Source organism: Leucopleurus acutus, assembly GCF_964270905.1.
Source record: "Leucopleurus acutus genome assembly, chromosome: X".
Classification (NCBI taxonomy): Eukaryota; Metazoa; Chordata; class Mammalia; order Artiodactyla; family Delphinidae; genus Leucopleurus; species Leucopleurus acutus.
This window is the reverse complement of record NC_139148.1, coordinates 88,259,156-88,273,700: the sequence shown is the minus strand read 5'-3', so window position 1 is coordinate 88,273,700 and position 14,545 is coordinate 88,259,156. Positions and strand designations below refer to the sequence as shown.

The 14,545-nt window shown below is 47.4% G+C and overlaps 1 protein-coding gene across 1 annotated transcript; it reads left to right on the top strand.

Annotated features, from left to right (window-relative positions):
• Positions 1 to 347: 347 nt before the first annotated feature.
• Positions 348 to 13,005, top strand: LOC309978021 (nuclear RNA export factor 2-like; the record flags this gene model as incomplete). The annotated part of the gene is made up of 19 exons (XM_082864385.1): positions 348 to 357; positions 411 to 586; positions 1,791 to 1,895; positions 2,220 to 2,300; positions 2,439 to 2,508; positions 2,655 to 2,743; positions 2,863 to 2,970; positions 3,135 to 3,265; positions 5,062 to 5,098; positions 5,427 to 5,549; positions 5,633 to 5,688; positions 5,831 to 5,938; positions 6,045 to 6,103; positions 6,212 to 6,327; positions 6,423 to 6,465; positions 7,267 to 7,339; positions 7,881 to 8,063; positions 12,637 to 12,697; positions 12,940 to 13,005. 19 exons carry the CDS (start codon positions 348 to 350, stop codon positions 13,003 to 13,005), a joined length of 1,695 nt encoding a protein of 564 aa, XP_082720511.1.
• Between the last annotated feature and the right edge of the window lie 1,540 nt (positions 13,006 to 14,545).

Sequence of the window (14,545 nt, the reverse complement as noted above, 5' to 3'; positions counted from 1 at the left end):
GCTGGAAAGTCCTGAGAGAAGGCAAGATTCAGGGGGCCTTCCTGGTATCTCTATGACTAGTGTCCAGTCTAACCCATGGATGCATACACCTCGGTTCTTTATCAGTCCTGCTCCACTGTTTTAAAAGTTTCAGCGCAGTTGTCCTCTCCTCCCTCCTCCCTCTTTGTCCTCCTTGTCGTCCTCTTCCTCATCCTGCTCCTCCTCGATTCTTCCCCTGATAGTGCCATCTGTCGGATAAGGCTGTCTTCTCTGCACAGGCAGAAGAGTGTCCTTTCTGAGGCTTGTGGGACTGGTCCCTTAGGCCAGGTTGGCACTTTGCCTGCCCTACCATGCTGTTAGCCTAAGACATGGAATGTGGTAAGTGGACGACAGATGTGTCTGCAAACTTGTATTTTTGTTCCTCTTTTCAGAATACAGTGATGGTGGTAGACCACCTCAAGGAAGAAAGAAAGGCTGGAGTTCTTTCCCAGGTAATTCTGGCGAGAGAGGCCCTCATTATGAACACGATAGATGTGAGCCTCAGCCCTCACACCTCCAGGAGGATGATGGAAACGTGGTGAAGAGGGATGTCCAGGAGGACCCCGAAGTAAGACAGTAAGTGACCGGGCAGCAGGGTTTGTGCACAGCAGCCCCTGGGACTATGCACCTCTCTCACGCTCCGTGGACTTGTTTTTCTTCTCTCACTGCAAATCTGAGGCATGCTAGAAGTGAAATAATGGTTGAGCAATCCTAATTGTAGTGCTGGTGTCAAAGACACGAGGGTGTACAGCAGACTTTCTTAGCACTTATGGCCACTCACCCGCCTTCTCTCCACATCCCCCCTGCAGCTCTCCCTGTACCATCCCAGGCAACAAGAGAGGAGTGAGATGGCACAGTGAAGACCACATGCATACTACTATGTGGAGAAACAGAAAACCTCTGGAGAGAGAAATGGGGGAGAACACACAAGATGGAACCCCAGGGAGCTGGTTCAGGGTCACAGTGAGTATCCTGTAAAATGTACGGAATGCGCAGGAGAGAAAAGGCAGGGGGAGCTGTGTTGGTCTCATGTAGAGATGCTGGTTTCTTTCACTGGGGACAGTTTGTAATCTGTCCTTTTTATTACCAGGAGTTAACAGTCTTGTTCATCTAAGGGCAGGTTCAGAGAAGCAATGTACAGGGAGCAGGCTGACCGTGAGGAGAACGGAGGAGCCTGTCTCAAAGCAGATGGAAACTACTGCCAAGGATATGGAGCAACTCCACATTGGAGGTCTCAGCTTGGCAAGCTGAGTGTGGGAGACGGAGGGTCGAGCCTCTGGAGACCTTGTCTGAGGGGCAAGCTGTGTGTGCGCTGGGTAGGATCTCCTGGAAATTGATAAAAGGAACATCATCTCTGTGACCTTGATTATGTGGAAGAGAGTTTGACTGGAGAGAAAGAGTATTTAGGAAATCTATATTACACACACCCGTAAGAAATCATGCCAGTGGTCCCTTCTTTACAAGCCCTTTCAAGCTCAGTAGAAGACCGGAAAAGAACAGGAAAAGGTTCATCCTCCAACCTAAATTCCCTGTTGTCTGTCCTCTCTCCCATCGCTTCTTTTCATCCTTAGGTTCCTTATGGGATAAAGTATAACAGGACATGGCTAATGAACTCAATCCAGAGACATTGCAGTGTCCCCTTCACTCCAGTGGACGTAAGAGAGGATGCCGAAGCCAGACGCGTGGGAACAGGGAAGGGGGAGAGAGAGAGACCTGGTTCAGCAGGGTCTGTTGGCTTCTGAAACTATTGCTGTTGCATTCAATCCCTGTAGTTCCACTTTGTGAAAAATGGGGCTCGATTCTTTGTACAGGAAGCTAGCACTGCCTCTGCATTGATGGATGTCAGCTACAAGATACATGACGAGGAGAGAGGAAAGGTGTGTGTTGAGGGCGTTACGTGTACCTCACCCTGAAGTTGGAGTACAGGCCAGGGGCTGGGTTTTTTTTGTTTGTTTGTTTGTTTGTTTTGCGGTACGCGGACCTCTCACCATTGTGGCCTCTCCCGTCACGGAGCACAGGATCCGGACGCGGCTCACGGTCCCAGCCACTCCGCGGCACGTGGGATCCTCCCGAATCGGGGCACGAACCCGTGTCCCTGCATCGGCAGGCAGACTCTCCACCACTGCGCCACCAGGGAAGCCCCTGGTTTGCTTCTTTGGAACTAAAGTTCCTGGTGCTTACCCCACCTCTTCTTCCTGCAGATACCTGTCTTTGTCAGGCCCTCCGCTGTTCCCTACTTTGTGCGGGATAAGTTGAAGCCAGAAGAAATGGAGCAGCTAAAGGTAATGGAGACTCACGGCGAGTAGTGTGCCAGCGCTCAGACCCACCTCTCCTTCCTCCAGACCCCCATCGCCCTCGCCCCCGATTTCCCTGCCACCACCACAGCCTCAGAGCGGCTCTCTCCATCTCTCTCTCCGCAGCTGACCTTGAGCAAACGATTTGATGTCTCCCAGCAAACTCTTGACCTCCAGAGGCTCCGCCTTGACCGAGGTACGGCTGACAGCAGTAATTCTAGGGCGGGTGAGGGCAGAGGGGTCTTCCTGGAGGGAGACTTAGGGATGGTAACGTGGGGAGGGGCTGGTGCTGGCCCCACACCCCACTCAGCCATCTGATTCCCTCCCCTCTCCTTCCTGAAGACTTGGTGGGCTATGATATTGATATATTTCTGAATCGAAGAAGCTGCATGACTGCCACCCTGCAGGTCATCGAAAAGAATTTCCCTGAGGTGAGGCTGTAGGCCCAGTGCTGGTATTAGGGTAGGGGGTGGAAGAGATGGGGAGGAGGGCAGATTTGGCTCCAAGGTCCTAGATAGTAACCTTCACTCTACCTCTTCTTGCCCCAAAGCTGTTGTCCTTGAACTTGAGCAACAACAAACTGTACCAGCTGAATGGCCTGTCTGACATTATACAGATGGCCCCCACGGTCAAGATCCTGAACCTCTCCACAAATGAGGTGAGAAGAGGGAGCCAGGTCAAAGTTGGGTTGAGAGTAGGGGCGGGCATGTTAGTGGCCATCAGAGTGATGACAGGAGGCAGGTGAAGGTACCTGTGTGGGAGGGAGGGTTCTGGGGGTGCAGGGATCCGGATGTCCCTCTTTCCCTGGGATTCCTTTTCCCACTTCCGCCCCATATTTCTCAGCTGACGTCTGTGTGGGAGTTGAACAAGATGCAAGGGCTGAAGCTTGAAGAGCTGTGGCTGCAAGGGAACCCATTGTGTGACACCTTCCCAGACCAGTCCACCTATGTAAGGTCAGTGTGAACACCCTGTCACCCTTCTTGGTGACCTTCAGCCATGGGAGCCTAGACTATCTGTGACAGTGCCCCTTTGCCAAAGGTGGCAGCCCTGGTCTTCTGGGAGGATCACAGGCCCCACCTTCTGCTCTCTCTGTGCCTATCACCGGTGAGGAGTTTCCTTCCCCTGACCTGCTCACCTCTGCAGGCGCTCTGGGGTCTGTTTCCAGCTCTCTGCGCCCAGCTATATTCCAGCAAGGCCTCCCAAGAGTGTGCCCCAGGAAGCAGGGCTTCTCCTCCTCACCAGGACCAGGAGCGACCAGCCTTGATCCAGATGCTGGCGCTCTGGACTGAGAAGGGTCCTCCTGTCCAGGGCTTCTTGCTGAGAGAAGCCTTCCTTCTTCATGCTGAGATGGGGTTTGCCTCCCCCGTTCTGAGAGGGGCCCTCTTCCCCTTCCTCCAAAGGGATCACCCCTCCTCTCCCAGGTTGACATGGGGGCTTTCCTGCGCCATGCTGAGGGCTGAGGCCATGGGTGGCTGCTGTCATGACATCCATTCTGCTGGCCCAGTGCCAGGAGCTGGACCTCCTTGGGAAAAAACAGGGCTCCCTGAGTCAAGGGGCCAGACGTGGGCTCACGCCAGTGATCAGAGGGCTTCCTGAGACAGGGGTGGAAGGCAGAGGGCAGAAGTGGTAGAGGAGACAGAAGGACAGGCCTCTGAGGGGCACTTCCCATCCCTCCCTGCACACATCACATCATCCCGCCTGGTCCTTCACAGGAGCCCTGGGCAGCCTGAGACAGGTATGATTCCTCAGATAAAGAACCAACTCAGTGAGGTGCAGGGGTCATCGGGAGAGAAGACAGTGATTATCAGAGGGGGCCACCGATCCTCAACCCCATACTGAGCTGGGACCTGACCCTTTCCTCCTTCTGAGGAAGATCTGCCCCCATGGCTGCTCGGTTTCCCGTGCCCAAGTCTGGCTGAGCTCACACAGGTGACAAAGTTTCAGCCAGCATCCAGTGGGCCCCCAGCCCAACATGTGCATATTTTCCATTCCTACCTGGTGTGTCTGGGCGATTCTGGGGCAGGTGAAGAGCTGCAACAGGTGTGCCTTTTCCCCTTTCTTCTCTCTTCTTCCCTGACCCCGACCACTGGAGAGCTTCTTTTCCTTCCCTTTGTTTTCTCTCTCTCCCTTGTCTCTGTGCCCCTATGTCTCTCTCATCTCTCCTTTCCTACCTTCACTCCCTTTCTGTCTTCATTCCCTCCATCTCCCTCCCTGAGCCCACCTCACTCACCTCACTGTCCCAGCATCCTGGGCCATCCCTGGGGGTGTCGGGGTCTTGCCAGAGTGCTGGACCCCCAGTGAGGTAGCAGAGCCCCGGGCTCCCACTCCATCCCCTCTTCTCCCCACAGCCTTCAGTGGGGCCCTGGAGGAAGGGAGGGAGGAGAAGGAAGCCCTGCAGCATGGATTTGAAATGCTGGTCCCTGTGGCACTGGAGAAGGGAGTCCGAGTAGTCTGGGTGGGAGCTACCAAGGCGAAGGAGAGGAAGGGAGGGAGGGGAGGAATACTAAAGTGAAGGTACTGAAAGAGATGAGGAGACAGTGCCTTTCAGACAGTAAGATGACAGATGCTCAGTGCTCAACAGGCAAGTGGACTGAAAACCCTTAAAATCAGGAGCAGAGGTGGGCAAAGGGTGCTGCTGGATTGGCCAGAACACACTGATCTCTGTTTATGGTATTATTGTTTTAACTCAAAGGAAGCATTGCAGCCTTGAACTATCAACCACCTCTTCTCTATTTTTGGTTTTGTACAGGGCCATCAGAGAATGTTTCCCGAAGTTGTTACGCCTGGTAAGTGCCTACGTAAATCATTGTCTCTTACGAATGTCGGTGGCCTCTGCACCTGCCCTCAATCCCTTTGGGCCTTGCCTAGATCACATATTAGCATCAGAACCTTAACCATTTTGGGGGACATGGACTCCTGAAAATGACATGGATATACTTGCTGGAAAAATACCCATAAATACACACACGCACACACACAATTTGAATATAACACTAGAGACTTTCAGGACCTCATGATGAAGACATCCACTGTAAGCTTTCCCACGGAATTTCCAGGTCCCTTTCACACCTGACCTCTGACCCTCACCCTCCTGGGCCCATCCTTTTCCCGGATCATCCAGGGCCACTCCCCTGGTCTCCACTCCTGACTTCCTCTTCCCTTCTCCAGGATGGCCAGGAGTTACCGTCACCAGTGACCGTTGACGTTGACACTCCCTACATAGTAAAGCTCTGCAAGGTGAGGAAGAGGATCAAACAACATTTGGGGTGTTGCAGGGAGGCTTTATCTACTGCATAGTCTCAAGTGCCATTTGATTCCAGGGAAGCTACTTTGGATCTGATGAGCTGAAGAGCCTAGTCCTGCAATTCCTGCAGCAGTAAGTACCTCAGGGAAGCTGAGCAACGGGAGGAGGGCTAGGACAGGTGAGGCCACCTGAGCACAGGTCTGCTCAGGGGAGTTTTCAAGTCAATTTGAGGTCCAGACCACAGAGATAGACTGTCTTCATTGCTCCTCCTTAGGTACTACTTGATCCATGACTATGGAGACAGACAGGTTCTCGCGGGTGCTTATCACGAGGAGGCCTGCTTCTCCCTGACGATTCCCTTCCACCCCGAGGACCCAGCCCCGTGAGTATGACAGCACAGGCTGTGCTCCCGGGCTGTGTGGCCCCCCAGCAGACACAGGCCAGCTCCTGCAAACACCCACCACCCACTGTTGCTCTTTGTCTCCTACAAGCAGCTTGTGCGAGTATTTCAAGGACAGCAGGAATATGAAGAAGCTCAAGGACCCCTGTGAGTGTGTGATGGGAAGACTGGGTGGGAAAGGGCGGTGAAGGGGTCAATCATAGGGCCCAGGGCGTGGCAGCCCCTGACCTTCACTCGCTTCCCCTCCCCTCACAGACCTGCGGGTCCAGCTGCTGAAGCACACAAAACGTGTCATTGTGCACACTCTCTGTGTGTTGCCCAAGACTCAGCATGCCTTCAGCTCCTTCGTGGTGGACACGTGGTTCCAGACGGTGAGCGCCTGCTTCCTCCCTCGCGTGGGCCCAGGAAGCCGCAGGTGGGTGGGAGGTGGAGGTGGTGACTGGGCGCCTGGGCTCTTCCCTTTCAGGAATCGATGCTCTGCTTCTCCGTCTGCGGAGTGTTCAAGGAAGGTGAGTGTGTGTAGACCCCCCTCCCCAGATTCCCCACTGCTCCCTTCCCGTGGCCAGGCTCATTCCCTTAACCACCCAGCTTCTCTGACCCCTCCGTCGCCTTCCCTTCCCTTCCCTTCCCTTCCCTTCTCTTCCCTGACCCCTTCACTTCCCTTCCTTGCCCTTCCCTTCCCTTACCTGCCTTTCCCCTCCTTTCCCTTCCCCTCCCTTCCCTCCCTTTCTCTTCCCTTCCCTTCTCTTCCCTTCCTTTCCCTTCCCCTCCCTTCCCTTCCCTTCCCATCCCTTCATTTCCCTCCCCCTCCTCCCCCCCTCCCCTCCCCTCCCCTCTCTTCCCTCCCCTCCCCTCCCCTCCCTCCCCTTCCTCTCTATGTTCTCCAACCCTCAGTCTTTTCACAGAACACCCAAGTCTGAGCTCTGTCCGTGCCTGTCTGCCCTCCACACCCTGGGTGTTGGGGACACAGGCTGTGGAGTTTGGTGGCTCTCAACCCAAATACTTACTCTGAGAACTTGGGCCGTTAATTAGCCTCGCAGTTTCCGCATTTGCACAATGGGGTAGTAGTATCCACCTCTTGGGCGGCTGTGAAAAATGCACCCCGTGAACTTGTGTGGTGGTCGTCAGGGGCCCTGTCACTGGGCGCAGACTGCTCCTATAGTTGCCCTCCCCATTCCCGACACCCTGGCCCCCGTGAACAACTGCCCTCTCAGCATGAGTGTCCAGTCACACCCTGACTGGGGACCGCAGTGTGAGCGTGTACAGCACATGCAGCTGTAAGGGGTACTGTTGTTTGTTTGCTGTTGAAGTGGAAGGAAGTTCTCAGGGCTGTTTGCGTGCCTTCACCCGGACCTTCACCACTACCCCTGCCAGCTATTCCAGGTGAGAGCCCTGTTGTGGGTGGGAATGTCCATCCCAGCCTGGGCTCGGGGGCGTGGGAATGTGGTGGTGCAGATCTTAGGTTTACTCGGTATTGTGGAAAGCCAGCAGGGGGATCCCAAGAGCAGTGTAGCCTAGTGGTTAAGAAGAGCATGGGCTCTGGAATCGGCCTATGCATTATCTCCTTGACCTAACACTCACTCGCTCTGTGACCTTGGTCAAGTCGCATGACCTCTCTGTGACTCAGTGTCTCCTTCCAAGAATGGGGATCAGACTGTCCACCTCTTGGGGTGTGATAAAGTGTAAATACAAAATTGCCCGTGGGTTGGGGATAAACCTATAAATCGAGTGAAGGTGGAAGACAGTCTCTCCAAAGGTGGGCTCTGTGGGGAGGGGCAGAGGTACCAGTCAAGGAACCGGGGAGACAGACACAGGAGGGACGTGGAAGGAATCTGGTTGCTGAGTGCCAGTGGGAGCAAGATTGTTGTTAGGGGTGTGGTGGTGTTCACCTGTCCAGTTATCTGAGTGACCATTTTTCCTTCAGTCTTTTCATCATGAATGATGAGCTGTTTGTATGGGATGTCAGCCCTAAAAAGAGCAAGAGCACATTCTCCATCCCAGTACCCACACCCTCCACCAGCTCCATGCCCAGTTTCTACTGGGAGCAGCAGCAAATGGTACAAGCTTTCTCCACTCAGTCTGAAATGAACCTCCAGTGGTCTCAGAAGTGAGTATTTTGTGTGCATGAGGATAAGAGAGAGCTGGGAGAATGAGGGAATTAAAAAGGGAACACACAGACAATTTGGAAAAATAAGTATTTGGGTATTTTGCTTCCAGAAAAAAAGGAAGCTCATGAAAAACGTATCCTAATTTTATGATGATATATGTGAAACATTTTAAAAATAATATTATGCTCAGATGACATGATCTTTTATATGGAAAATCCTAAGAAATTTGCTAAGATACTGTAAGAATACACAAACAAGTTCAGCAGAATCTCAGGATATAAGATCAATACACAAAAATCATTTGTATTTCTATGCACTTACAATGAAAAATCCTAAATTGAAATTAAGAAAACAATTTGGTTTATCGTAGAACCAAAAAGAATAAATACTTAGAAAGAAATGTAACTAAAGAAGTGAGAAACTTATACTTTAAAATCTTCAAAACATTGTTGGAATAACTTAAACAAAACCTCAAAAATATGGAAGGACATTCTGTGTTTGTAGACTGGAAGACTTAATATTGTTAAGATGGTAATACTATTCAAAGTGGTCTACAGAGTCTACACCATATCTATCAAAGTCACTGTTGGCTCCTTTCCAGAAATTGATAAGGTGATTCTACAATTCACATGGAAATGCAATAGACTCAGAGTAGTCAAAGCAATATTGAAAGGGAATAAAGTTGAGAACTCACAAGTCCTGATCTTCACAATTTCAAAACTTACTACAAAGGTACTATAATCAAGACTGTATGACACTGACTTTTGATTGGTGAATGCAATAGAACTGAGAGTCGAGAATGAAACCCTGACACTTGTAGCCAATTAATTTTCAATAGGTGCCAAAATAATTAATGGAGAAAAAAATAGTCTTTTAAACAGGTGGTTCTGGGACACATGGGTATTAACATGCAAAAAAAAAATAATTTTGACCCCTATCACACACCGTATACAAATATTGACTCAAAATGGATCAAAGGCCTAATGTAGAGTCTACAACTGTAAAAACTCTTACTGACTTTTTTCACTTAGTATGATAACCTCTAGGTCCATCCATGTTGCTGCAGCTGGCATTATTTCATTCTTTTTAATGGCTGAGTAATATTCCATTGTGTATATGTACCACACTTTCTTTATCCACTCCTCTGTTGATGGACATTTAGGTTGCTTCCATGTCTTGGCTATTGTACATAGTGCTAAAATGAACATTGGGCTGCATGTATCTTTTCGAATTATGGTTTTCTCTGGATATATGCTCAGGAGTGGGATTGCTGGATCATACAGTACCTCCATTTTTAGTTTTTTTAAGGAACCTCTGTACTGTTCTCCATAGTGGCTGTATCAATTTACATTCCCACCAACAGTGTAGGAGGGTTCCCTTTTCTCCACACGCTCTCCAGCATTTATTGTTTGTAGATTTTTTGATGATGGCCATTCTGACCCGTGTGTGGTGACACCTCATTGTAGTTTTGATTTGCATTTCTCTAATAATTAGTTATGTTGAGCATCTTTTCATGTGCTTTTTGGCCATCTGTATGTCTTCTTTGGAGAAATGTCTATTTAGATCTTCTGCCCATTTTTTGATTGGGTAAGTGAAGTAAGACAGAGAAAGACAAATATCATATATCACTTATATGTGGAATATAATAAAAACAATACCAATGAACTTATTTACAAATCAGAAACAGACTCACAGTTCTCGAAATGAAACCTTATGGTTACCAAAGGGGAAATGTGGGGGGGGGAGTGATAAATTAGGAGATTGGGATTAACATATACACACTACTATATATAAAATAGATAACTAATAAGGACCTACTGTATAGCACAAAGAACTCTACTCAATATTCTGTAATAACCTATATGGGAAAAGAATCCGAAAAAGAATGGAGTTATATATAACTGATTCACTTTGTTGTATAACTGAAACTAACACAACATTGTAAGTAAATTAACTCCAATAAAATATAAAAAAACACTTAGATGAAAACAGAGGTGTATATCTTCATGACCTTGAATTAGGCAACGGTTTCTTGTATATGACACCAAAAGCACAAGCAACCAAAGAAACGAGTAAATTGCTCTTCATCAAAAGTAAAAACTTCTGGGCTTCCCTGGTGGCGCAGCGGTTAAGAGTCCACCTGCCGATGCAGGGGACACAGGTTTGTGCCCCGGTCTGGGAAGATCCCACATGCTGCAGAGCGGCTGAGCCCATGAGCCATGGCTGCTGGGCCTGCACGTCCGGAGCCTGTGCTCCGCAACGGGAGAGGCCACAACAGTGAGAGGCCCGCGTACCGCAAAAAAAAAAAAAAAAAAAAAGTAAAATCTTCTATACATTAAAGGACACTATCAAGAAAGTGAAAATACAACCCACAAAATGGGAGAAAATATTTGCAAATCTCGTATCTGATAAGATCTACTATCTAGAATATTGAAGGATTTCACAACTCAACAATCAAAAGATAAATATCCCATTTAAAAATGGAGAAAGGATTTGAATAGATATTTCTCTAAAGATTGTATACAAGTGACCAACAAGCACATGAAAACGTGCTCAACATCATTAATCATTAGGAAAATACAAATCAGAACAACCACTTCACATACGCTAAGATGGCTTTAATCAATGAAACAAAAGATAAGCGTAGGTGAGGATGTGGAGAAATTAGAACTCTCATATATTACAGGTATCAAGGTTCAGTGGAGCACTCACTTTGGGAAAAAAATTTGGCAGTTCCTCAAAATGTTAAACATGGATTTACCAAATGACCCAGTAATCCTACTCCCAAGTATCTACCAGGAGAAATGAGAACATACGTTCACTCTAAAACTTGTTCAGGAACGTTCATAGCAGCATTATTGATAATAGCCGAAAAGTGGAAACAACCCAAATGTCCTTTAGCTGACGCATGGATGAATAAATCTGGTACATCCATATAGTAGAATATTATTCACTCATAAAAATGTACAGTTCTGATATATGTCATAACATGATCAACCTTGAAAACATTATGCTAAGTGAAAAGCCAGTCACAAAAGTTGAATATAGTGTGAAATGTCCAGAATCGGCAAACCCACAGGGACCAAAAGCAGATTAGTGGTTGCCAGGTTCTGGGGGAAGGGGAGGAATAGGGAGTGATCACTAATGGTTAAGGAGTTTCTTTTCAAGGTGATAAAACTATTTTGGAATTAGATAGTTGTACAATCTTGTGGATATCCTAAAAAGCACTGACTTGTATTCTTTAAAATAGTGTGTACATTACATCTCAAAAAAAGATGGCTGGAAATTTGTACTTAAAAATGTTTCACTTAACGGCTATCATCAAAAAATCTACAGACAATAAATGCTGGAGAGGGTGTGGAGAAAAGGGAACCCTCTTGCACTGTTGGTGGGAATGTAAATTGATACAGTCACTATGGAGAACAGTATGGAGGTTCCTTAAAAAACTACAAATAGAACTACCATATGACCCAGCAATCCCACTACTGGGCATATACCCTGAGAAAACCATAATTCAAAAAGAGTTATGTACCACAATGTTCATTGCAGCTCTATTTACAATAGCCCAGAGATGGAAACAACCTAAGTGCCCATCATCGGATGAATGGATAAAGAAGATGTGGCACTTATATACAATGTAATATTACTCAGCCATAAAAAGAAACAAAATTGAGTTATTCGTAGTGAGGTGGATGGACCTAGAGTCTGTCATACAGAGTGAAGTAAGTCAGAAGGAGAAAAATAAATACCGTATGCTAACACATATATATGGAATCTAAAAAAAAAAAAGGTCATGAGGAACCTAGGGGTAAGACAGGAATAAAGACACAGACTTACTGGAGGACGGACTTGAGGATATGGGGAAGGGGAAGAGTGAGCTGTGACAAAGTGAGAGAGTGGCATGGACATATATACACTACCAAATGTAAAATCGATAGCTAGTGGGAAGCAGCCGCATAGCACAGGGAAATCAGCTCAGTGCTTTGTGACCACCCAGAGGGGTGGGATAGGGAGGGTGGGAGGGAGGGAGACGCAAGAGGGAAGAGATATGGGGATATATGTATAGGTATAACTGATTCACTTTGTTAGAAAGCAGAAACTAACACGCCATTGTAAACAATTATATTCCAATAAAGATGTTAAAAAAAAAGACTAGTATGGAATCTAAAAGAAAAAAAAAGATTCTGACGAACCTAAGGGTAGGACAGGAATAAAGATGCAGACATAGAATGGACTTGAGGACACGGGGAGGGGGAAGGGAAAACAAAACAAAAACAAAAGCAAAAAAAATTTTCACTTGTTATTTTCTTGAACATCTTCCTTGATCAGTGTATATTAAGTTCCCTTGTTCTTTTGCACAGCTCTACTTTTGTGTTTTGAATTCTAGTGGGCATGAATGCTAGTGATAGATGGTTTGCTTTTCACTGGGTCTTTCTTCGTCATTACACATAGTGTTCATACTGGTACATGTGTCTCAGCAAGAAAGTGGCATAGATTTAGCGGTGTCATTGCATGGTCAGCGTGACTCTACTGTGGTACTAATGGAGATCACCTGTTTTTCTCCCACTGCAGGTACCTTCAGGACAACGAATGGAACTACACCAGAGCTGGTCAGGTCTTAAGTATGCTCAAGGTGAGGTCTGGGAATCAAGTGGGTTAAAGATGAATGTTTCTGGGCCTTCAGGGAGGCCAAGAAGGTGGAGGCCGGTGGCCTAAGAATGGAACTTGGGGAGCTGGCTCTTCTGACATCGCGACTCCTTCTCTCCAGACCAAGTGCAAGATCCCAGAAGAGGCCTTCAAAGAAATCCCCTAAAAGGAGTGCTTGGATGCCGTCTTTGTCTTCATCCATATCATCATTGTTTCTCTTTTCTCCAGCCTCAGGCCATGCCCATGAACAGGGTTGGAGGCCTGGCCGACAAAGAATCCAGAGTTACCTTGTAGGCCGGGTAACATAGCCAACTGAAGGGTCAGTTGTTTCTGTATTTTTCACACTCACAATTGCTGTTTGTTTTCATAATAAAGAGTGATGTTGCATGTTGTATGTTGTGTGTTCTGCATTGCTGTTCCCTGCCCCAATCATGAGCCAGTGAGTCCAGGCCTGAAAGGCCTTGGTTGCCTTCCTGCCCGACCCCATTGACCCTGGCAATCCCTAGCAGATATATCAGGCTTGACTCCATAGGTAGTTTGTCAATAAATTCTGATGAGAGGGGACGTGATATGCTTCCAGGGATTGGTTTTTGGAGGCAGTGTGACTCAGTCAAATGCTCTACCTAGACACTCTCAGAAACAGGCATATGACCCGGAACAACAGAGGCTTTGCAAGGGATGCCGACTGGCTAGTGGAGGGCTTTGTAAGGAAGGAGGAAGATGAGGATGAACATGTTTTACTTCTTGTCCATAATCATTTCCAAAGACCATACCGTAAACAATTTCAAGATTTGCATACAGGTGAATGAGAAACAGGCCTTTTCACACCTCTCACCATGCTTCCATAAGGATTCTCATCCATCCACTGTACTGCCCCCTCTCCCTTTCTGAAGGTGCACTGTGGGAGGGATCTCACTTCAGTACCTTAGAGTAGGGGAGAGTCAGCCTGTCTGCCCATGCATTTCTCATGTGCTTGAGCCATTTAATTTCACTTCCAAACAAACAACAATAACATGGAATCTCACATTATGGTCAGGTCTGTGTGACCTTTCTCATAAATGCAATTAGCAGTAGAGAATTGCAGGCAAGAGTTGAAAGGGACACTTGCACAACTTATTTTCTGTACTTCTGTAATTTTTGCACTTTAGACAACAAGCGGGCATAATTTTTGAAATTAAAATAATAGCAGTACCAAATTTCAAGTTACAATCGTATAATTGAACACACAGGTGAGGTACCACCAGTTTACAAATTATGCCTCCATTTTTGGGTCTTGAATAAGTTATTTCCTATCACTTGCCACTTTTCAGTTCTTTATGTCATTTACATGAAGGATCCATATATTGGCTTGTGAATGTCTTTAAAAATATGAACTAAGGAGATGATTGCCATTACATAAGAAATAATTCCATGTAGTGCCTCAATGATCAGAGACAATCTTGGCATTCTCACCTAAAGAACTGAACAGAGATCACAGTGTATACTTCTCAGCTGCACTGTGAAGAATAGAGGTAGACTCAGATGTAAACCAACAATTGCATTGTCTGGCTCAATTCAGGCTCTCCAAGCTGTTTGAGTTCCCTCGTGGGCAGGGAAAATGGAACTCATCACATGGCCCCTCTACTTCCTCTCTCTACAGCATCAGGCTTCCACATCCTTCACCTCCTTCCCTAGCCAGCTCAGATGCTGCCTTTGTCTTCCATTCACTTGTTCTCCTGCCAATTTCTTGCTTTCAATTCCCTTGCTCTCATGATCCTAGGCAAATGCTAACCCTGCAGCCTGACTCTCTCTCTGTCTCTGTCTCTCTTTTTAATCTCCAACTAACTTGTGTGCC